The sequence below is a fragment of the Hyperoodon ampullatus genome (assembly GCF_949752795.1).
Source record: "Hyperoodon ampullatus genome assembly, chromosome: 7".
NCBI lineage: Eukaryota > Metazoa > Chordata > Mammalia > Artiodactyla > Ziphiidae > Hyperoodon > Hyperoodon ampullatus.
In genome coordinates this window covers 76,846,968-76,871,677 of record NC_136920.1, presented here as the reverse complement: position 1 = coordinate 76,871,677, position 24,710 = coordinate 76,846,968, and the positions used below count along the sequence as shown (strand labels likewise).

Here is a 24,710-nt window from a genome sequence, read left to right as displayed (position 1 = left end):
GAGGGTGAGATCAGACGGGTTGAAGAGTCATGAACCAAGGGTGAAAAGACAACACACAAAGAGGGCGGAAGAAAGAATCAGTCAGGAAGACAGCAAGGAGAGATCTGTCACAGAAACCAACAGAGCAGACTCTGCAGATGGCAAGGCGACAGTGGTCTGAGGTGACGACTGGCAAATCTCCACTGCTTTGTATGCTGGATGCCAGGTCACCTCAACCGGATCAGGTTCCGTGGAGGGGCAGAACCAAGACCGCAGGCTGCACGATACAATTCAGCTGGGAAACAAGAATCTTTGCCAGAGACCTCACTGCATGGTGTGTAATGCGACCCTCTGAGATTGTAACAGACAAAGAGCGAAATTTACTGGAAGGGTGACAAGGCTGTTCTTCCAGATGATCCTCATTGCATCCCTCGACTGAGCACTGAAAACAATGTACCTATGTGACAACGGTGTTCTACTGAACAGACAAGTTATATGCACTGAGTGCTCCCTGGACAGCACGCTCTCGGCTTACAGGAAGCACAAGGAAGGCACCAATGTCAACACTTAGGGGCTGTCTCTCAGGAAGGCTCGCGGCCTACAGCGGGATCCTCAAGGAAACCTTTTAACGCCCGAGAACAAAAGTGCTTCGGCAGGACCATGTAAGTCGAGCAAGGGATGGTGTTTTGCCACAAATGTCAAGAACACGAGGCTTGTACTGTGGCTCTAAGAGGATCCTGGGATCTACACGTAGAACTTGCCAGAAACACTTGGTGCTGACCTGCTCCTCTACGCTTTGTCTAACCACATCTTTTACCTACTCCTACTTTCCCATTTTAACTTTTGAACTATTCGCCTCCCAAGGTGTTATCACAAAAGAACAGCAGCAGGTAAATACGTAAACAGCAAAACTCACCAGAGGCTGATTCATTTTCCGCTGCTCTTGGAACAACGTGCAGGACTGTGACAGTGGAGGCGGACCTGGAGAAGGAAAACGCAGGCAGTGAAGCTACGACTGAAGCGGCTCGGGGTGCACGAGCACCCGCCCCGCGCTCCACAAGAGACACCTGTGGGAGACCCATCCTTTCACCTTCAGAAGGGCCTGTGAGAATAAGGAGGGAGCAACCACCCTCAGGTCTGTGACTCCCACGTGACTGTGGTACCTGAGGGGATACTCTATTTTTCCGTAGCGAGTGTACATTGAATCCTATTAAAATAAACCTCCGTCATTAAATATGAAATTTAAAAACGCTTATAGTTTACCTCTTCTCAGTCTGTTAACAACTTAGATCAGAAAATCCACAGGATACCCAGAATAAAGGGACACACTCAGGTGCGTTTCAGTCTTGCAATGATTTGTACAAACTTTACAAACTTAAGTGCGACGCTCAAAAACATCTTTTATTAAAACTGACTTTAAGTGGACAGAACACCTGCCCTAGGAGTTTGGAGTCCTGTGAGCGACCCCACGTGCACACCCGGTGAGGCTCTAGGACAAGTCATCTCCCTTCTCAGGCCCAATCGCTTCCTTCCTCAACCGAGGCAGCAGGACAGAAGCCCTGCAGACTCATCCTGCACCAATTACACTGTGCGATTCCACAGGGCACAACCCAGGGGGGCAGCGGACGCTTACATTAGACAACCAAGGTGCTGACGCGCCTTGAGACACACGTGCGAGATGCCGAGACGGCGACAGGAGGGGGAGGACTAGGAGGAGGTGCAGGATCCGGGTTGGATGGAGGGGAAGACGCGGCACGTCCCGGCCGAGCCTGTGGACCCTACTCCCCCAGGACACCCAGAGCTCACAAGTCCCAGGGGAGCCCCATCCGGGGCAGCCAGCCCTGTCCTCCAGCCCGGCCCCTCCACCTCTGGGAAGCGGTCAAACCCTCCAGGTGGCTCTACCGCGGGGCCCGGGGCGGGCTACCCCAAGCCCTGCTCTTCAAGGGCCGCAGGCTCCACAACCAACTACAGGCCTGCAGACGCAACACCTACCCCGTCGGGACTCGCTCACAGGCCCCGGGCTCCCGAGGCTCCGGTCCGGGGGCTGCTCCTCGGGCGCGCTCCTCTCTCGGGGTCCCTCCGCTCCGCCTCCCGAGACCACTGGGCCAGAGGAGCCGGCTCTAGGCCCACGTCCCTCCCAGGACCTCGCTTGGCCCCGCGCTGCAGATGCTCGAGCACTGCACCGCCGCCGGCCGCCCGGCCACTCCGGCCCAAACGCGGGCTCCGCGGCTCGAGCTCGGAGGTCACAGCTCCAGCCTCCGCCCGGCCCACGCGAACCCTCGCCCGCACAGCCCGCTCCCGCGGGCTTCCGGCCGGCCCGGACAGCGTACCGCCCCGCAGGCCCCGAAATGCTCGCCCGCCAAGAGGCCAAGACGGGGGAACGACGGCCAGCGACCACCTGGGCACGCACAGGAAGCGAGGGCGGGGCGGCGACGGTGCGCGTGCGCCAACACGCACAAATCATGAGGCGCACCTGCGCAGGCGGACGCCCGAAGTCCGCCTGCCAAAGCCCGCCAGGAGCGCGGGACAAGTACCCGGACTCCAGAAGACTCCCAGAAGTCTCCGTGCCGTCAAGATAGTGAGCGTATGAAATGTCTCCATCTCATCTGGCGCTCAAGTGCTGCTGTGCTGCGAGGGTGTGCCGCCTGGACCAGGGACTCCATTGCCCATTTGTCTTCACTCCTCTTAGGGATCAAGGAAAGGTGTGGCCTCAAGTGGGGGCTGTGTGATGGTCTCCAGGGTCCCTGGCCCTTTCCCGGCCCTGGGACATTTCGGGTTACATCTGAGATTCCCCCACCACCAGGAGAGGGGAAGGAGGGTATCATGTTCGCTTAACGGAAACGCTACAACTTTCATTCAAATCCTAGAATACAATAAATGCCCAGCCATGACATAAACTAATATTGCCCACGAAGGAAAAGAAAATAGAAACTGTAGCTGTTTAGATTACACAACCAACGCATTAAAAACTGTACGAAAATCAGAACGTACACACAAACCGAAAACAGAAAACAGATACCTGGGATCTTACCTCTTAAAGAGGATACTGTTTATGTTAGGTAAAAATATCATTTTTCAAAAATGGAATCAGAAGGGTAATGATTTATCACTGGGGGTGAAATAATATAACTGTGTTCTTGGCCAACTGTTCCTTAAAAGCTGCTAGGGGAAAAGTTAAAAATAAAATCTCCAGGGACTTCCCTGGTGGTCCAGTGGTGAAGACTCCTAGTTTCCACTGCAGGGGGCACGTGTTTGATTCCTGGTTGGGGAACTAAGATCCCGCATGCTGCGCAGCACAGTCTCATTAATTAATTAATTAACGAACACACAAAATAAAAATAAAAATAAAATCTCTCGCCAACCGAGAAAATCCTCTCCACAAATGTAGAGATAAAGAAAACGGTTTTACTGTTGAATAACCATTAAACCAGACTGTGCTGTGCACCCACAGGTGAACCACTAATGTTTGTGCAAATGAAATCAACCTCACCTTTTTTTTTTAGAGCTCAGCAGATAAAATCTGTTGCATACAGGTTCTCAAGATAAACGGGAACTTGCCTCATGGGAATAGACTTGACACCACCATAAAAATGGCATACATTCTTTCAGAGTACATCCTAAATTCACCTGGTCATCTCGGTGGTTGTCCATGCTAGTTAATACCCTTTATCCAAAGGAGAAAGACAACTTCTCCTATCTCTAGGACAAGCACGTACTTATAGCTCAGAGGAAAGTGCCTAACACCTAGCCTAAACTCCCCTGGTGACAGAGAGATAAAGAAGATAGCTCTCAGGTCCTTAACAGAAACATTCCTGGGTTGTAATGCTGGCAAGAGACTGATTTAGCTTTTAAAAAGATTTAGATACTTACGAAAGGGACAGAGGAAGTATTTATATTACAAGCGTCTTGAGGAAATCCTCTAAAAACGGAAATAAGAAGTGCTGATTCATGCAAATGAATAAGCACCTAACCCATTCCTGATTTCCCCAGCTGAACTGCCACATTAAATGAATCCTGCACAAAATGTGTGCTTCTCCAAAACTGCTCTTGGAAGTGGCTGCTTAGAGCCACGAATGGTCTTTTCCAGTTCTTGCTGCTGCTGACTGTGGCCTCTGCCTGAATTCTCACCGATGAAATGCTGCTTGTGTGGGAATGACAGCGACCACACCTCCTCTGAGCCTGAGCCTGGCAAACCTCCAGGGCGCATTTCTCGCATTTTCCAAGTTCACCACGTAAGGACATCAGCTACGCGGAGTACCTTGCTGGGAAGCGCCTTGGAAGGGCAGTGCGCCCATGAGCACGCCACCAGGCCTCCAGTTCTCACCTCACCCACGTGCACTGACCGTGTCTCAGCAGAAGACTGGGGTGGCCTGTGAACCCCAGCTGCTGTGCCCACCTCAACACCTCACTCTATCCCTTCAGCCCAGAGACATGCTGGGCTCCCCAGCCCCCTGCCCTGGACACTCTCTGGAAGTCTTTCTATTACAAGTTGTCTTGAGGAAATGCTCTAAAAAAGGGAATAATAAGTACGGAGTCATCCCAATGAACAGGATGTCCAGCAGTCAGCTGATGTCTCTCACGACTCACCCCTCTCTCCAAAAGGCGAAAAACTGTCATTTCATACATTTCCCCCTTTTTAAAGTTGTTGAAGCTAGGAGGGTAAACCTGGACCCTGCAATTTCACCTTGACCAGAAGCAGCAATGGCCACCTTTTAGTTTGCTTTCATTAAGATCTCTTCATATATATGGATATTTACAATATAAAGCTTTCTCTTTTTGTATCTGCATTTCTATTAAATACAGATATTTTCCCTACTTTGTCACTTATCTATTTTTATTGAAGTAGACTTCGTTTACAATATTTCAGGTGTACAGCAAAGTGACTCAGTTACATGTATTTATGTAAGAATATATGTATTCTTTTTCAGGTTCTTTTTTCCATTATGGGTTATTACAAGATATTGAACATAGTTCCCTGGGCTATACAGTAGGTCCTTACTGTTTATCTATTTTACATATAAAAGTGTGTATCTGTCAATCCCTGTTCTTTAACTTTTTAACTTAATTTTTTACTCTCACATTCTGTTATACAGACACTTAAAAAGATATTTTGTGTTCAAATCTTTCACTTTCACTTCATACTTTTCATCAGCTTGGACACTGTACTTGAAGAAGCCTTTCCCATCCTGCATTTCCTAAGTAGTTGCCTGTGTTTTCTCCTGTTTATTTTGGGTCTCTTAACATACCAATTTTATCAAGATAACTGGCACCCATCGTCAGGATTTGTAAAATCATTTTCCTCTTAAAGTCTCTCAACCATTTTTTTCAACACTAACACATGTACCACAACCAGGAAACGCAATGTTTAAGAAGAAAACTCAAGTTTGTAATCTAACAGAAAAGGACAGGCTCTTCTTTGAAGCTCAGCGACACGTCTTAATTTAAAGGCAGGGGAGGGACTTCCCTGGTGTTCCAGTGGTAAAGAATCTGCCTTCTAATACAGGGTACGTGGGTTCAAAGCCTGGGAACACTGGTCCGGGAGCTAAGATCCCACACGCCACGGGGCAATTAAGCCCGCGTGCTGCAATTAGACACGATGCAGCCTAAGAGAGATAAATAATTTTTTACAAATAAAAATAAAAAAAATAAAGGCAGGGGAAGCAGGAAAGTGACCGTCTCACGTGAATTCCTTCTTATTCAAAATACAGGTCGTAGCAGTTTACTTGGGCTGCGTCACAAAATACGACACACTGGCGGGCTTAAGCAACACAAATGTACTGTCCGACATTTACGCAGGCTGCAAGTCTGAGATCAAGGTGTCAGCAGGGTTGGTCCCCTCTGAGGGCTGTACGGGAGGATGTGCTCCAGGCTTCCTGGTGGAGAGGGCGGTTTCCTCACAAGCACATGCACTATGTATGTACCAGGTAGGTGCCTGGGCTGAACTCCGATCCCAGGGCTGCTCATCCGCAGCAGCACTAGGCCGCTGGAGGGCTTGTCACGGACCCGTTGGCAGGAGGACTGCAGGCTGACACAGACGTCCGCTCAGCTGTGGACCCGTGGCCCGGCCACAGCCCTGCCAGAGGCTGCCTGGTTGAAATCCAGGTCACGGTTCACCTCCCTCCTGCTTATTGCATTCAACGACGCCTTGAAGACCCCCTACTGCACCAGCCTGGGTGGCACATCCCACCCAGTCATTTCCAAATCAGAAGCATGTCAATTGAGAAGGTTAAAATTAGGCCCTGGCTCACTGCTGTGGAATTAGGATCTGTGAGGCTGGGTCCAGACATCTGTGTTGGAATATTTTCTCCACGTGACTCTCATGCCCAAAGGATTGTATTGACAAAGCACTTCTGCTTCACCCTACTGATATTTCTGCACTAGAGCTACAGCCGTTGTTATATTAAACTGCATCCACAGGAGGAAAAGAGAGGAGGAGAGGTGATAGTTTTGCTTATCTCCAAACACGCTGTTACTGAACCAAACTTGGGGCCACTCGCCTGCACGCACTAAAGCCAATCTACTGACACGGGTCATGGTGAAGGAAAGTGCCACGTTTATGGCAGGGCAACAAGCAAGGGGTCCAGGTATCTAGGGCTCAAAAGGCCCCCACTCCCCAGTGGCTTTCAGGGAAAGGTGTTTACAGGTGGGGTGAGGCTGTTGGTGGGAATGTACACTGGTGCTGCCGCTATGCAGAACAGTGTGGAGGTTCCTCAAAACACTAAAGCTAAAGCTACCGTAGGACCCAGCAATCCCACTCCTGGGCATATACCCAGAGAAAACCATAATTCAAGAAGACACATGCACCCCAATATGTATAGCAGTATGATTTACAATAGCCAAGACATGGAAGCAACTTAAATGTCCATCGACAGAGGAATGCATAGGGAAGATGTGGTACATATGTGTGATGGAATACTACTCAGCCATAAAAAAGAATGAGATTATGCCATGTGCAGCAACATGGATGGACCTAGAGATTATCATACTAAGTGAAGGATGTCAGACAAAGACAAATACCATATGCTGTCACTCCTATGTGGAATCTAAAACAGTGATACGAATGAACTTCTTAACAAAACAGAAGCAGACTCACAGACATAGAAAAAAAACTTATGTTTACCAAAGGGAAAAGGTGGGGGAGAGGGATAGATCAGGAGGTTGGGGCTAACATATGCACACAACTATATATAAAACAGGAAATCAACAAGGACCTCCTGTAGAGCACAGGGATCTCTACTCAATATTCTGTATTAACCTAGGGAGTTCCCTGGTGGCCCAGAGGTTAGGATTCTGGTCTTTCACGGCCGTGGCCCGGGCTCAATCCCTGGTCAGGGAACTGAGATCCTACAAGCCACACAGCACCACGAAAAAAAAGCAAAATTCGGTAATAACCTAAATGGGAAAACAATCTGAAAAAGAATAGATATCTGTGTCCATATAACTGAATCACTTTGCTGTACACCGGAAATACACACAACACTGTAAATCAACTATACTCCCAATATAAAATTTAAAAAATGTTTAAAGTGAATTACAAACGAGTGGGGTGAGGGAGAGGAGGTTGAGGGGTGTGTGGTCAGCTTGTGGACATTCTTCCGATTGGTTGGTGGTGAGGTAATCTGAGGTCAACATCATCAACCGGCTGGTTCCAGCTGGTCTGGGGTCTACGTGCTTGTGGGCAGCATGCAGTTACCTTCCTCCCCCCTGCTGGGGGCTTCAGGCTCTGCAAAACAGCTCCAAGGACGTGGCTCAGAACAGTATCTACAGCCCTTGAGGAGGAACTAAGGGTCCTTGACTTTGTTTAACGGCTACACTAGTATTATTTGGTCTTTTGGGACTCTTTTCCTTTCTTTTGGCACTTTCTCCCTTCTCTGATTAAACTGTTTGTTTCCAACTCATGGAAGGCTAGGAGGCTAAAATTTTCTAAAGACAAGAAGCAGGTAGAAGACATGGGGAGAATCCGTCCCAGGAAGGCCCCACAAGGTCCTGCTCACTTACAACATCACATTCAATCTGGGCTGTTTACGCCATTTTTGGACAACATACCAACACATCTTAAGATGGGTCCCACCCGACTGTAGCACATTTGCACAAGGTGCGGTGGGGTGGGATTATGCAAATCCAGATCTCAAGACTAGATAAAGCAATCAGGGTATTTCACAGTATACAAGAGAAATTTTCATGGGGACAGAATACCAACCTTCTAATATTTGAAAGCCTGTTAGCCAAGAGGGAGAGTGAACTTCTGTTTTGTTATACAAGGACCCAATCAGCTGCGATGGTTGAAAGCATGATGAACGCAAATCTGAATTCATTTGCCTCCTAACAATGCAACGTCTACATCAGAGGGACACAGGTCCTCAAGCAGCAGTGCTTTTCCCAGCAGTGCAGACCCTGAGGAGAGCCAGGCTGTGGCAGCTCTGGAGGACCTCAGACACTCTTTGCATGGCCTCTGAGACCTAGAACATCTCAGAAAGTCCACGAGTGCAAACCAAAGAGACACTCAGTCCCTGCACCTTGGATGAACTGATTTGACTCTACGTATGCATTGCTTGGGCTAATTAGAAATATGGAAGTGATCAGAAGACAGAATAAACCTCTGGGCACATCCTGAACAACAGAGATACTTCTCATCAAAGTCCAAACAATAATTCAAAAGCAAGATTCAGAGCCAAACTGTGGAAACAAACCAAGTGTTCACTGACAGATGAATGGATCAAGAAAATGTAGTGTGTATATTCACACAACAGATATTATTCACCCACAAACAGGAAGGAAAGTTTCTAATTGATACAAAGACCATTTGTGTATTTTTCAAAGATTGACATTTCTTTGTATGAACAGTGAAAATTTAACAATTCCACTTTTAAGAGGAAAGGTTAGTGTTTCTTTGTAGAAACAATTAAGTCTCAGCAGTAGAGGCATAAGCACACACGTGCACACAGAGTAAACAGAATAGCGCCCCGCTACCTCCCCGCAATCTGATCCCCCGATGAGCCCTGCTGATTCTCCCTCCAAATATAGAGAACCTGTTTACTTCTCTCCATCTTCTCAGACATCGTCTTCCTGGACTACCACGCCAAATTCCTAACCTTATCTGGGTCTCCCGACTTCCACTCTTACTGAATCCCCACCCCATCCATTTATGCAGCAGCCAAAATCAATTGTTCCCCTTTCAGTGCAAACTGGATCAGGACACCTCTCATTCACTGCTTTCCCACTGCACTTGGCAAACACCTGAACTTCTTCAGACCCCCGGTTTTATTTCCTTCTCACTCACTGTGTACTGTCCACACTGGCTTTGGGGTCTAGGAAGGAAATTTTGACACAGGCTACCACACAGATGACACGCGAAGACATTAAGCTAAGTGGATAGGTCAGATACAAATGGACAAATGTTACATGATTCCACTTCTGTGAGGTCCCCAGACGGGTCAAATTCATAGAGACAGAAAGTGGAGTGGTGGGTGTCAGGGGCTGGGAGGGGGATGGGGAGTCAGTGTTTAATGGGGACAGAGTTTCACTTTGACAGGATGAAAACATTCTGGAGATGGATGGTCGGGATGGTTGCACAACAATGAGAATTCTTTTTTTTTTCCTTAAGATTTTTGTTTTACTTATTTTCGGCTGCGTTGGGTCTTCGTTGCTGTGCGCAGGCTTTCTCTAGTCGCGGCGAGCGGGGGCTACTCTTCGGTGCGGTGTGCAGGCTTCTCATTGAGGTGGCTTCTCTTTGCAGCAGAGCATGGGCCCTAGGCTCATGGTCTCAGTAGTTGTGGCTCGCGGGCTGAGGAGTTATGGCTTGCAGGCTCAGTAGTTGTGGCGCACGGGCGTTAGGTGCTCCGCGGTATGTGGGATCTTCCCGGACCAGGGCTCGAACCTGTGTCCCCTGCATCGGCAGGCGGATTCTTGACCACTGTGCCACCAGGGAAACCCAAGAAAAAAAACAAGACTCAGACCCCAAGGGGAGGAGTGGAAGTACGAGTTGGGAGGTTCAGAAGAAGCTTCCAGTGACACTGCATGACCCTGAGTTGGCTATTTTCTTCTCTGCATCTCGGCTACCATATACTTCCTACCCTCATAGAAAAATAACCTGTCTGGAATTGGAAATTTTTCCATTTAGTCTTTTTGTGCATGTGACATTTTTATTCAGAAAAATAATCTGTGTTGAACTGGAGTTTTTTCCATTTAGTATTTTGTACATGTGACATTTTTATTCAGGTAGTGAAATCTCTGGGTCAACAGTGATACCACATTCTCAAGATTTTGATAAGTAGACTAGAACTTCTTAACTGGAATCAAGGGGCAGGCTTTGGACAATCCATGGACTTTGTGACATCCAAAGGTGCCCTTTGTGTGTGTGTGTGTGTGTGTGTGTGTGCGCGCGTGTGTGTGTTTGTAGACACCCTTTGAAGGGTGCGTGAGCACCTGTAGTTTTCTATGATTTGAGCTTCTCCAAATGGCTCTTGGACTCAAAGGTGCCTGAGGGGAGCGGACGTGTACTCCCCCAGTACAGAATTCTGAACGCAGTGTCAGTAAACATTCAGCCGAAGAGCTTTGCCAAATTGCGTGTTTTAACGTAACTTTTTAATCCAGTGAGTCGATGTACCTGGGATCTTTTTTTACATACTTATCTCACTCTTTATTTATTTTTTTTTGGGGGGGTACGCGGGCCTCTCACGGTTGTGGCCTCTCCCGTTGCGAAGCACAGGCTCCGGACACGCAGGCTCAGCGGCCATGGCTCATGGGCCCAGCCACTCCGCGGCATGTGGGATCTTCCCGAACCGGGGTACCAACCCGTGTCCCCTGCATCGGAAGGTGGACTCTCAACCACTGCACCACCACGGAAGCCATTACCTCACTCTTATAAGGCTGAAACGTTGCTGCTTCCCCTAAGTTTCCTTGTCCCTCTCCCCACTCTCCCACCAGGCCGTGGAAGAGGAATGGGAAGGAGAGGGAGAGTCCAGCAGGGAGAGGACAGTGCACCTGCTGGGAAGCGGTAAAGAGGGGTCCAGGGTGGGAGGGAGGGAGACACAAGAGGGAGGGGATATGGGAACAGGTGTATATGTATAACTGATTCGCTTTGTTATAAAGCAGAAACTAATACGCCATTGTGAATCAATTGTACTCCAATAAACTTGTAAAAAATATTAGAACTACCATATGACACAGCATTTTCATTCCTGGATATATATCAAAAAAAATAAAACCAAAAAACATTAATTTGAAAAGATATATGCACCCTAATGTTCATGGCAGCATTATTTACAATTGACAACATATGGAAGCAAGCTAAGTGTTTATTAAGAGATGAATGGGTAAGGAAGATGTGATATATATATATACAGTGGAATACTACTTAGCTAAAAAAGAATTGTTTTTGAATTGAAATTGTATCAAGTATCTTTTCCAACCACAATGCTATGAGACTAGACATCAATTACAGGAAAAGAGCTGTAAAAAAATACAAACACATGGAGGCTAAACAATACACTACTTAATAACGGAGTGATCACTGAAGAAATCAAAGAGGAAATTTAAAAATACCTAGAAACAAATGACAATGGAGACACGACGACCCAAAACCTATGGGATGCAGCAAAAGCAGTTCTAAGAGGGAAGTTTATAGCAATACAATCCCACCTTAAGAAACAGGAAACATCTCGAATAAATAACCTAATCTTGCACCTAAAGCAATTAGAGAAAGAAGAACAAAAACATCCCAAAGTTAGCAGAAGGGAAGGAATCATAAACATCAGATCAGAAATAAATGAAAAAGAAATGAAGGAAACGATAGCAAAGATCAATAAAACTAAAAGCTGGTTCTTTGAGAAGATAAACAAAATTGATAAACCATTAGCCAGACTCATCAAGAAGAAAAGGGAGAAGACTCAAATCAATAGAATTAGAAATGAAAAAGAAGAAGTAACAACTGACACTGCAGAAATACAAAAGATCAGGAGAGATTACTACAAGCAACTCTATGCCAATAAAATGGACAACCTGGAAGAAATGGACAAATTCTTAGAAATGCACAACCTGCCAAGACTGAATCAGGAAGAAATAGAAAATATGAACAGACCAATCACAAGCACTGAAATTGTAACTGTGATAAAAAATCTTCCAACAAACAAAAGCCCAGGACCAGATGGCTTCACAGGCGAATTCTATCAAGCATTTAGAGAAGAGCTAACACCTATCCTTCTCAAACTCTTCCAAAATATAGCAGAGGGAGGAACACTCCCAAACTCATTCTACGAGGCCACCATCACCTTGATACCAAAACCAGACAAGGATGTCACAAAGAAAGAAAACTACAGGCCAATATCCTGATGAACATAGATGCAAAAATCCTCAACAAAATACTAGCAAACAGAATCCAACAGCACATTAAAAGGATCATACACCATGATCAAGTGGGGTTTATTCCAGGAATGCAAGCATTCTTCAATATATGCAAATCAATCAACGTGATACACCATATTAACAAATGGAAGGAGAAAAACCATATGATCATCTCAATAGATGCAGAGAAAGCTTTCGACAAAATTCAACACCCATTTATGATAAAAACCCTGCAGAAAGTAGGCATAGAGGGAACTTTCCTCAACATAATAAAGGCCATATATGACAAACCCACAGCCAGCATCGTCCTCAATGGTGAAAAACTGAAACCATTTCCACTAAGATCAGGAACAAGACAAGGTTGACCACTCTCACCACTCTTATTCAACCTAGTTTTGGAAGTGTTAGCCACAGCAATCAGAGAAGAAAAGGAAATAAAAGGAATCCAAATCGGAAAAGAAGAAGTAAAGCTGTCACTGTTTGCAGATGACATGATGCTATACATAGAGAATCCTAAAGATGCTACCAGAAAACTACTAGAGCTAATCAATGAATTTGGTAAAGTAGCAGGATACAAAATTAATGCACAGAAATCCCTGGCATTCCTATATACTAATGATGAAAAATCTGAAAGTGAAATCAAGGAAACACTCCCATTTACCATTGCAACAAAAAGAATAAAATATCTAGGAATAAACCTACCTAAGGAGACAAAAGACCTGTATGCAGAAAATTATAAGACACTGATGAAAGAAATTAAAGATGATACAAATAGATGGAGAGATGTACCATGTTCTTGGATTGGAAGAATCAACATTGTGAAAATGACTCTACTACCCAAAGCAATCTACAGATTCAATGCAATCCCTATCAAACTACCACTGGCATTTTTCACAGAACTAGAACAAAAAATTTCACAATTTGTATGGAAACACAAAAGACCCCGAATAGCCAAAGCAATCTTGAGAACGAAAAATGGAGCTGGAGGAATCAGGCTCCCTGACTTCAGACTATACTACAAAGCTACAGTAATCAAGACAGTATGGTACTGGCACAAAAACAGAAAGATAGATCAATGGAACAGGATAGAAAGCCCAGAGATAAACCCACGCACATATGGTCACCTTATCTTTGATAAAGGAGGCAGGAATGTACAGTGGAGAAAGGACAGTCTCTTCAACAAGTGGTGCTGGGAAAACTGGACAGGGACATGTAAAAGTATGAGATTCGATCACTCCCTAACACCATACACAAAAATAAGCTCAAAATGGATTAAAGACCTAAATGTAAGGCCAGACACTATCAAACTCTTAGAGGAAAACACAGGCAGAACACTCTATGACATAAATCACAGCAAGATCCTTTTGGACCCACCTCCTACAGAAATGGAAATAAAGACAAAAATAAACACATGGGACCTAATGAAACTTAAAAGCTTTTGCACAGCAAAGGAAACCATAAACAAGACCAAAAGACAACCCTCAGAATGGGAGAAAATATTTGCAAATGAAGCAACTGACAAAGGATTAATCTCCAAAATTTATAAGCAGCTCATGCAGCTCAATAACAAAAAAACAAACAACCCAATCCAAAAATGGGCAGAAGACCTAAATAGACATTTCTCCACAGAAGATATACAGACTGCCAACAAACACATGAAAGGATGCTCAACATCTTTACTCATTAGAGAAATGCAAATCAAAACTACAATGAGATATCATCTCACACCAGTCAGAATGGCCATCATCAAAAAATCTAGAAACAATAAATGCTGGAGAGGGTGTGGAAAAAAGGGAACACTCTTGCACTGCTGGTGGGAATGTGAATTGGTACAGCCACTATGGAGAACGGTATGGAGGTTCCTTACAAAACTACAAATAGAACTACCATATGACCCAGCAATCCCACTACTGGGCATATACCCTGAGAAAACTATAATTCAAAAAGAGACATGTACCAAAATGTTCATAGCAGCCCTATATACAATAGCCCGGAGATGGAAACAACCTAAGTGTCCATCATCGGATGAATGGGTAAAGAAGATGTGGCACATATATACAATGGAATATTACTCAGCCATAAAAAGAAACGAAATTGAGTTATTTGTAATGAGGTGGATGGACCTAGAGCCTGTCATACAGAGTGAAGTAAGTCAGAAAGAGAAAGACAAATACTGTATGCTGACACATATATATGGAATTTAAGAAAAAAAATGTCATGAAGAACATAGGGGTAAGACAGGAATAAAGACACAGACCTACTAGAGAATGGACTTGAGGATATGGGGAGGGGGAAGGGTAAGCTGTGACAAAGTGAAAGAGCGGCATGGACATATATACACTACCAAACGTAAGGTAGATAGCTAGTGGGAAGCAGCCGCATAGCACAGGGAGATCAGCTCTGTGCTTTGTGACCGCCTGGAGGGGTGGGATAGGGAGGGTGGGAGGGAGACGCAAAAGGGAGGGGATATGGGAACATATGTATATGTATAACTGATTAAATTTGTTATAAAGCAAAAAAAAATAAAAAATAAAGATGAAGAAAAAAAAAGAATAAAATTTTGCCATTTATGACAAAAAAAAAAAGAGGGGTCCGGATACCTTGAGGGGGGTTTTGGAGGACGGGCAGAGGTTGGGTCAGTGGCAGGAGATACCATTTACCCCTGATCTCTGGGACAAGTGCACGCATAGGTCTGACAGTTACTTGGGTTTTCCTTCAAACTGGTTTCCTTCAAACTCCGATGATGACATCAGAGGCTTCCGACCTTCCCGATTGGATGGACCAGACTCCTTGGTGCTTGGCAGCAGTAGTAGACAACAGAATCTCGCCAGAGCTTCTCTCCACTGACAGTTGCCCCGCAGCTTGGAGAAGGGACGACCACTTGTGTTTAGCCCAAGTCCAGAAGAAGAGTTGGGACAAAGCAGAGTCTAGGCTTCGAGGAAGGGAAGAGTCTGGGAGACATCATGGACAATCGTCAACCGACTTCCCAGGCTGAGGAGCTGAATTCCCAGTCCAGCTCTTCAGGGTACCCCCTGGAGTTGACTGTCTATGAAGAAAGCCCAGGACCGTCAGGTGAGGGAGCTGGCATGAGAAGGAATTTCAGAGATTTGACCAGTAAGGAGGAAAGGGTACAGAGGTCAGGAAGGAGCACCTGCATAAGGTGCCTATGAAAGAAAGGAGACATTCAGAAAGCCAGGGATTGAGGGAGGAGAGCACAGGAGCTGGGGACACGGAACACCTGGGGAGCAAGAAACAGGGTTAGGAGATGAGATCCAAGGATGAGAGAAGAGGAGAGAGGAAACAAGGGGAGGGTTCTTTTTTTTTATTCCTGGTGGGAGAAATTATCTACCATGAGAAAGAGTTTCGAGGACGGGAAGCTGGACAAATGACAAAAAGAGTCAGGGGAGGGATAGGTAGATATGGACAGAGAAAGATGGAAAGATGACTTGGGGCAAGGTCAGCGGTCTGTGAGACTGGAAAGCACGGGGGTGCTTCGGGGCGGGAGGCGGAGTCGGGGTGGGGGTGGGTGGTCACCAGTGAAGACGAAAGCATCATACTGTAGTCTCTTCTCCTTCGTCAGCTCCCTGGGCTGGTTGCAGCCCCCCGCCTCAGCGCCCCGGCTGTAAGAGGAAGAGGTCAGTGGCGTTCAGAGCAGAGGTGGAGGGCAACACGGCCGCTGAGGCCCAGGACACCTGGGTCGTGGAGTCGCTGTGTGGGCTCAAGATGAAGCTGAAGCGACAGCGGGTGTCTTCAGTGCTTCCTGAGCACCACGAGGCCGACACCTGGGTCGTGGAGTCGCTGAGTGGGCTCAAGATGAAGCTGAAGCGACAGCGGGTGTCTTCAGTGCTGCCTGAGCACCACGAGGCCGACACCTGGGTCGTGGAGTCGTTCAGTGGGCTCAAGATGAAGCTGAAGCGACAGCGGGTGTCTTCAGTGCTGCCTGAGCACCACAAGGTCTTCAAGTAGATGCTTGGTAAGGACCCACCGCCCTGCCCAGCAATCCTATACTTGAAAAACAAACAAACCAAAACTTCCCATGACTACACTTTCCCAGTGGAAAAGAATTCCCTGCTACTTGGTGCACTCTCCGTCCCTGGCGGACTGTCTACGGATAAAGGATACGGGGGACACATAAAAGATACAGGATGAGGTTAGACTTAGAAATGATACAAGACTAGGTTAGATTTAGAAATGATACAGGATTAGGTGCGCTTGGTTTCAACTGTACCCGAGACTCTAGCTCTTACTGGCCTTTTGAATCTTACTGGCATGTTTGGGGTGGGGGGAGGAGGGGCTGACAAGCCATCTTCACCCCCTGACATGACTGTCAATTGAGACACTGGCTGAGAGTATCTTGATGCCCTCTGCAGGTACGTGAATGCATGATGAAGGGGCATCACTCCCTGTCACTCGGCCCCCCCAGAAGGGGAGTCACCCCCTTTCCTCCCACAGTGAATGGTCTTCCCTCCCCTCTTTCCGTCAGCTTCACCCTGGGCCACATCTTGGCATTTCCCCAGGGGGGCACGGTTCACCCTCTTGGCTCTGGAATGCTCCCACGACAGCCCTGTTCCCACTGGCAACATCTGCCCTTTTTTCACAGAGGATCCCGTCGTTAAGAAATTCCTCACCTGGGACAAAAACCTGGAAGTATCTGACAAGGTAAGTCACCCACTGAGATGGATTCCTGCTCCAGCGCCTGTTCTAGGTGGGCGCGCTGGGTGCTTTCTACACCCACGTTTCCACTCCCCTCCTAACCTCATGCCTTGTCAACACTTCCCTCCAGGGGCCTCGAGGTCCCTTCTGGGATCTGAGCCCCAGGAGTGCCCCTTTGGTGGTTGCTGCCTAAGTCCCCTCTCCTCTCAGCTCCTGGGGACTCGCCTTGGCTCCGGTTCATCCAACACCGTCCTGTGCCCGCGGCCCTAAGTCCACGCCCTCAATCCCACAGCCTCCCATCCTTGGAGCGCCGCCAACTCTGACCTTCTGTCCTCTCCCCTTCCCCAAATAATCAGGCTCACCCCACACGGGGGTCTCTCCTCCAAGTGGCACCACCCATTCCTCGTCCCCTGCTCCCTTCTCCCTCCCACTCTTTCTCCTCTTCCAGGATGTGACCTCTCTCCTACGTTTTTTCCCCTCTTTCCATCAGTATCTCCTGTCGATGGTGATAGCGTATGTCAGCCGGGCCGGGCTCTTCCCCTGGCAATTCCAGAGAATCCATTTCTTCATAGCTCTGTGAGTACCTTGCTCCATCCCCGCCATCAATATTCAACACCCTGGGAGGGCAGAGGGAGAGACGTGGGGCTCTGACCTTTCATCTATTTTTTTAAACCCCTTTGTACTGACTCTAGGTGTGAAAATGACAGGATTACGGTACCGTGGTTTCTTTTTCAAACCATGTTCTGTTTTTTATAGCATTCATTGTCAAAACAAACTACCCTAATGTCAATTAAAACACTGAAAGAAACAAAGCAAAACGCAAAACTTTCCTAAGAGGAGAGGAAGAAAGAACTGACACCATCCTGCCCCCGAGTAACAGACTTGAGACGTTTCCGGTTCGAATTCTCCGGTCTCGGGTCTTCCCACATCAGCACCAAGTGTGATTATCTTCCGTTTCTGCGTTCCCACGACAAATGCCACAACCGGGGCCCGTATCACATAGCGCGGATTTGGTGTCAAATGCTCCCCACTGATGTTTCTTCCAAGTCTCCCAAGTCAGTTGGCTCTATTTGCCTGAACATCCTTCCAAAACACAGGTCTGACCGCTTCACACGATTTCATTGGCTAATGACATGCCAAATCAAGGCCAGAGTTCTGCGTTGGGATTTAACTCTCTCTGCAATCTCCAGCACACCGTCCTGATACTTTATTCCTGTGTTTCACTGCTCCTTCCAAATACCCTGCCCTCTAAGTTTCTATTGAGCTTTCTATCCAGGTATCTTTGCCATACATTTATCTGAAGAAAACGACCCTATCCTTAAAGTGGGTTCAAACACCAAAACCTTCACGATGCCCGATCTCCCTAACTTCTGCATCCCAGAGGCACTTTAGTTCAAATTGTATTATAATGTGATGCTTTGCATTATAGTCATTTCTTATCTCCCCCCTTCCCCTTCCCCGGTCCCACTAGACTAGACACCATGTGGAAGGCAGGTCTCGTCAAAATGTCGATGCACTCCCAAAACACTCAGCACAATTCTTTTCATTGGGCAAATGTTTGTTATTGTGAGACTTCCAGGTAATCAGTATTGCATTTGGCCATGAGATAAAATGTTCATTCATTCATTCACTCATTCATCTAACAAACCTTATAAAGTACACCCTACATGCTGGGGAATATGAGGTGGTGGGAACAGAGATTCACAAAAGGCTGTTGAATTCATGCATCAATATGAACCAAGCCCTAAATGTGTCATCTGCTAGGAGAGGGATGAATGCAGAAACAGATCAGATCAGCTCCTGCCCTCAGGAACTGTACATGTACCTACAACATAGGAAGAGAGGTGTGTGCACATAAAACAAGTTGAAGGGAACGGGGGGTTTGGATCGTGTCCTCATCATCAAGGTGTGAGAGGCACCCTTCCGAAGGTCCTGCCTGGCAGTGGCTCCTTGATGACTGGGCGGCTCCCGGTGACGCTGGGCAGGGCTGGGTGGGTCGTGTGAGGATGCTCAGCCTGCCTCTTTTCTGGGAAGCTGACCTCAAGTGGAGGCCCTTCCTGTCCTGATGACAGCGACCTGATGTCTTTCCCCAGCTATGTGGCCAGCGACATGGAAGAGAACAACCAGGCCCCCAAGCAGGCCATCGTTTCGTTCCTCTATGGAAAGAACAGCTCCCAGCATGCCTTGTTCCACAAACTGCGTTCCCAGTTCATCCGTTCCATGGGCTGGAAGGCACGGGTCACTCGGGAAGAGTGCGAGCAGGTGGGTGGGCTGTGGCGGTCTCGGGGAGGGGGAGGGACGGAGAGGAGGTGGGGATCATGGGGGACTCGGTTTGGGACTTGGGGACAGACGAGAAAGAACCGGAGGCGGGGCAACGGGAGGCAGCGGCATCCTCACTGCCAGGGGCTGTTTGTCTTTCCAGATCCAGGCTTTTGATCCAGAGCTCTGGGTGTGGGGAAGAGATCGCGCCCTCTTGCCCCAGAGGCCCCAGGACCACGCAGGCCTGAGGTCATCGGCCTGCGCAAAGGTAGGTCTGCGTGCGCAAAGGTGCGGGTGGAATGACGTGTTGTCTACTGAGGAAATCGGAGGAATCCCACTGCTGGACCCGCATCACCTCTCACGCTGTGAAGGGGGCCAGCCAGGCACACAGCCACATGCCGACTCTGCGCCAGCCACGGACTGACAGCCACACACAGACACCAGCACCGCGGGGCCCGTGGGCACCAGACCTCGGGGAAACCAGTTTGTCCCAGACGCATGGGTCTCACTGAAGTTATTTCACCCAAAGCAATTGGGTCCAAATAACAGCTTTGACGAGATGGTGATTGTTTTCCATATACTGTGTTTCCAGTTTCTCTTTTTCATTCATTTTTGGCCTGACATCCCTCAGGGTTATGGGTTCTAGCATTTATCTACAACAAAGTAAATGTCTACAAACAGGATATTAGATAGAACAGCCCACACGTTCAATAAGAAAAGATGAATTATGACTAGCTTTATATTCATCCAAATTTACTTTCAAATTGCCTATGGCCAGATCACCTGTGACTCTTTATTCCCCCTGACTCACCACTTCTGGACCAATGATTCCTCTAGTACAATTCACCTTTTCCCCCTCACGTTTATGGTCAAGGGGGTTTATCACAACGACTGAAGGTTAAGGAATGCCATCTTCAGCATGGCTTATTACAATTGACACATTAGAGTTCTAGATGTGGGCAGAGGATTGAGCAAACATTTGGTTTAAATCTTGCAAACTAGCTGTCTTAGTCCATTCAACCTGCCCTACTACAGACCGCGTTGCTTAGAAACAACACAGCACGGTCTCTTTTACAAGGGCAATAATCTCATTCATGAGGGCTCTACCCCATGACCTAATAACCTCCCAAAGACCCCACCTCCTAATACCAGCACCTTAGGGGTTAAGATTTTAAGATTTCAACATAAGAATTTTGGGGGACACAAACATTCAGCACATAACACTAACCAAGTTTAGGGCTGAGTATTATTTAAACATTAGGATCCAGGGACTTCCCTGTTGGCACAGTGGTTAAGAAACCGCCTGCCAATGCAGGGCACACAGGTTTGAGCGCTGGTCCGGGAAGACCCCACATGCCGCGGAGCAACTAAGCCCGTGCGCCACAACTACTGCGCCTGCGCTCTAGAGCCCACGAGCCACAACTACTGAGCCTGCGTTCTAGAGCCCGCAAGTCGCAACTACTCAGCCTGTGCGCCTAGAGCCCGTGCTCCGCAACAAGAGAAGCCGTCAGGAGAAGCAACGGAGAGTAGTCCTCGCTCACCACAACTAGAGAAAGCCCACACACAGCAACAGAGACCCAATGCAGCCAAAAATAAAAGAAAGAAAATAAGTAAATAAATGAAAACTTAATAATAACATAGACATTAGGATGCAGGGTTAGGGTTAGGGATCCGGCCTCAGGTCTCCTGGTCCACGATGTTGACTTGTCAGTGATGTCTGTAGTGTGCTTCCAAGTTCAGAATTTAAGTGGTGCCAAAGGACCAAGGTGAGTTAAGACTAAAGCAGCATTCTCCAAATGCCAGCTCCCTGAGCAGAATCACCTGGAGTCTGGGCTATAAAGCAGATTACTGGGCCTGACCTTGGGTGTATTCAGTAGTTTTTGGAGTCAGGGTCACCAAAGTCCAAGAATCGCACTTGAAAACAATGAATGGTTCAGGACTGGGGTTCAGAATGGAGAATTTGAGATAAAACTCCAATCATAAATGAGTCTCAATTCTGGTTAGAATTGACTAAGAATGTGAAAACCTTTATATCTGGACAGTTGCCACTTTGAAATCTGACATCCTTGCTCCTTCTCTTACTTCCAGATCACAGAGCCCAGGAGAGATGAGGATGTTCAACAAGAGGTCAATCCAGACACTGACGACAGCCGTGAAGAAGGAAGGGAGAAGCCTCTTGTGCAGATCATCGAGAAGAAGCCAGCATCTTCTAGAATGAGCGGAGGCGACTTTTCGTGTTCTACTCCTAGGAGCGGGGCGTGCTTCTAGGAGTCTGTGGCAGGACAATAAGAAAACAGGGTTTATTCAGATTCCACCCTTTTGGAAGGCACCACCTCTATTTTCAGATCATTTCATTTCCATCTCCCCTGAGACGAACATTGGAGGTCCCATTTTTTATACACTTGTTTGCCCCAGTCTAGAAGCATTTGAAGGTGGAGTGTAGCGGCTCAGAATAGGAGGGAATAACATTAAAATATATAATTAGAAAAATATATATATATATATAATTACAGCCACAGGGTCATGACTCATGACTTAAGTTTCACTGGCTTATTTTGAAAATGTCACCTATAAAATTATTGTATTTTTATATTTTATATTTATATATTTATTTTAAATAGTTTTGAAATAGTCTTCATTTTGAAACATCTTATTACTACAAACTTTTGTGATGAGAACTGTAGCTGTTGTATATTTACACATATATACAATTTTACTCACATTTTCAAGAGAGATTGTTGATTTTATCTATTACATAATATTGCCATTCTACTTATAGCATAGTGGGTATTTCCTCTCAATTCTTGTAAGCATAAATTTGTATTTTTTTAGTTCTCATTATTGAATTGTGGGAATTCAGTCGTAATTTTTTAACTTGCCTCAGCATGTTGGTATGTTATTTTAGATTGTTCAAGAGTACTGTGCGATGCAGCTTTTGGAGAACTACAATAAAGATGAAAGTCTTCTCACAGTCAGGATGTGTGTGGTCATTACCAGTCGGCTTCGCCTCTTTGCTGTCCAACGAGGTGTTGCTTAATGGCATTGTGATTATCCAACCACATTTCTTAACTCTGAAAAATAGTCCTCAATTATTTTTCATGTAGAGAAAACTACAGAAGATGAGGCAGGTCTTGCATCATTCAGGACTCCAATACTGAGAGACAACTCTTAGGTAAAAGGAAAGATAGCTTTATTGAGGAAGCCGGCAGTCCAGAAGAGAGGTGGACTCATGTCCCGAAGAACCAACTCTCCCCTCCTGAAGTTTTGCTTGAGGACTATACAGGGAAAAGAGAAAGGGGCTACATGTTGAAGAGAGGGTTACAGGGTGCGTGATCAGCTCACGGTCATTCTTCTGATTGGCCAGTGGTGAGGTAACGGGGACTCAACATCATCAGCCTTCTGGTTCCAACTGGTCTGGGGTCTACGTGCTTGTGGGCAACATGCAGTTAACTTCTTCCACCTGCTGGGGGTTTCAGTCTCTGCCAAACAGCTCCAAGGACGTGGCTCAGAATATTACCCAATAGCCCTTGAGGAGGAACTAAAGGTCCTTGACTTTGTTTAACAGCCAAGAGATGATTATTTTGTCTTGGCTGTTTTTTCGGCCTCGCCACGCAGCTTGCAGGATCTTAGTTCCCTGATCAGGGATCGAAAACAGGCCTCTAGCAGTGGAAGCGCAGAATCCTAACCGCTGAAGTGCCAGGGAGTTCCTGACAGTAGACTTTAAAAAAAAAAAAACCAGACCAAAAGGAACACAGTTTTAAGGAAGCTTAACTTTCTCAGAAATGCAGAAATTTTGTTGTGCATTTACTTTCTTTCTTTTTTTCCCCCAATACATTCATTTATATATTTATTTATTTTTGTCTGCATTGGGTCTTCGTTGTTGCACGTGGGCTTTCTCTAGTTGCAGTGGAGCGGGGGCGACTCTTCATTGCGGTGCGTCGGCGTCTCCATGCGGTGGCTTCTCTTGTTCCGGAGCATGGGATCTAGGCACGTCGATTCCAGTAGTTGTGGCTCATGGGCTCTAGAGGTTTTTTATGTCTTGCAAGTATTCATCAAATGTTTATTGCTTGAATGAATGACAAATAATTTCTTCCAACAATCTTCAAACTGCTTAACACTATGACAATATTTAGCGTTTCAAATTTCACATGACCTTAGTCTTTCCGTGCTCTAGTTTCTAAAAGCACGTGGGATCTTCCCGGACCAGGGCTTGAACCAGTGTGCCCTGCACTGGCGGGCGGATTCTTAACCAAGGAGCCACCAGGGAAGTCCCTGTGCATTTATTTTCAAAAAAATAATAAGGCCGGATGAATTCAGAACAAGGTGCAGAAACCTCTTCCAGTGAGATACAGAATCTCTGCTGTTTAGGCAGATTTAGAGAACAACTTTTCCAACCACTTATTAAAGAGACCAATACTCCATGAAAAAAATTTATCATTTGTACAGAGAGAAAACCAAACTCCAGCTTTGCATCAATATAATATTTGCTACTAAGAGAACCATAAGCTCTTTTTTGAAAATCTCTGGAATAAACATCAAAACTGAGCTGCCTTCGGCTCAGACAAATAAAATTCCCTTTCTACCCGTCTCCTACAACTTTCTATACTCATTCAGGTTGTGTCCTTCACTATCCTCTTTCTGGTGCTGGAACAATCAGTCATTTTACTTTAGGACCAAACTATTTTTGTTCCTGTTAATAAACAAAACTACATCGCATTATCTTGCATACAAAGTTGTACCTCTCAGTTGCTGGAACCAAGCAGGACCATGCACGGCCCTTCCATGTCCCCTGCCTCTTGTTTGTAAAATAGCTGCAGTCTCCCAGGCCTCCCCTGAGTCACCAAAGAACAGGTTCAAGCAGTTACTGATTAGGACAACAGCAGTCACAGAATCTTTAGTTCCTCCCGAAGGACATAAGTAACAGTGTCAGACACACACTCCTAACTTGTTTTGCAGATACTAAAACCACTACAAGAGGAGAAAGCTAACTGTATGATGACCAGACTGGAGCTATGACACAAGCTGCTCCATCTTGAGCAGACCTGAACCAATGGCTTACACAATTCCAGGAACTGGCCTCAAGGAAATGGGAACAAACCAACACTGGAATTGAAGATTAACTGTGCCTGAAACAATCAACATGACACTGACCACACCGCTGCATGACCAATTTCAAGATGATGGTCAGAGCTGACTGTGCTACTCTGCATGGAGCCCCCACCGGCACAGCCCAGAGACTTCCCGTCTTTTCCCTATCAACCCCTTTTCCCTCTCATTGGCAACTGGGAGATGGTATTGGGGACACTAGCCCACCATCTTCCCAGGTTGCCAGCTTCCTGAATAAAGCATCTTTCTTCTTCCACCAACCCTTGTCTCTGGAACACTGACTTCTGAGCGATGAGCAGCTGAACCTGAGTTCTGTTCCAGCCGATAACATCACTGGAACAGTGATGGGTCAAGTCTCATTCATAGTATAT

At 46.5% G+C, this 24,710-nt stretch overlaps 1 protein-coding gene and 1 pseudogene across 2 annotated transcripts in view; one reads left to right on the top strand and one right to left on the bottom strand.

Moving 5' to 3' along the window:
* LOC307055613 (centrosomal protein of 78 kDa-like) overlaps positions 1–24,710 on the bottom strand; it is a 591,539-nt pseudogene that overhangs the window by 517,136 nt on the left and 49,693 nt on the right. The gene's annotated exons all lie outside the window — the stretch shown is intronic.
* Positions 15,285–21,501, top strand: LOC307056580 (speedy protein E4-like; the record flags this gene model as incomplete). Its single annotated transcript, XM_079709419.1, has 7 exons — positions 15,285–15,393; positions 15,902–16,123; positions 16,922–16,980; positions 17,465–17,550; positions 19,068–19,236; positions 19,397–19,501; positions 21,322–21,501. 7 exons carry the CDS (start codon positions 15,285–15,287, stop codon positions 21,499–21,501), a joined length of 930 nt encoding a protein of 309 aa, XP_079565545.1.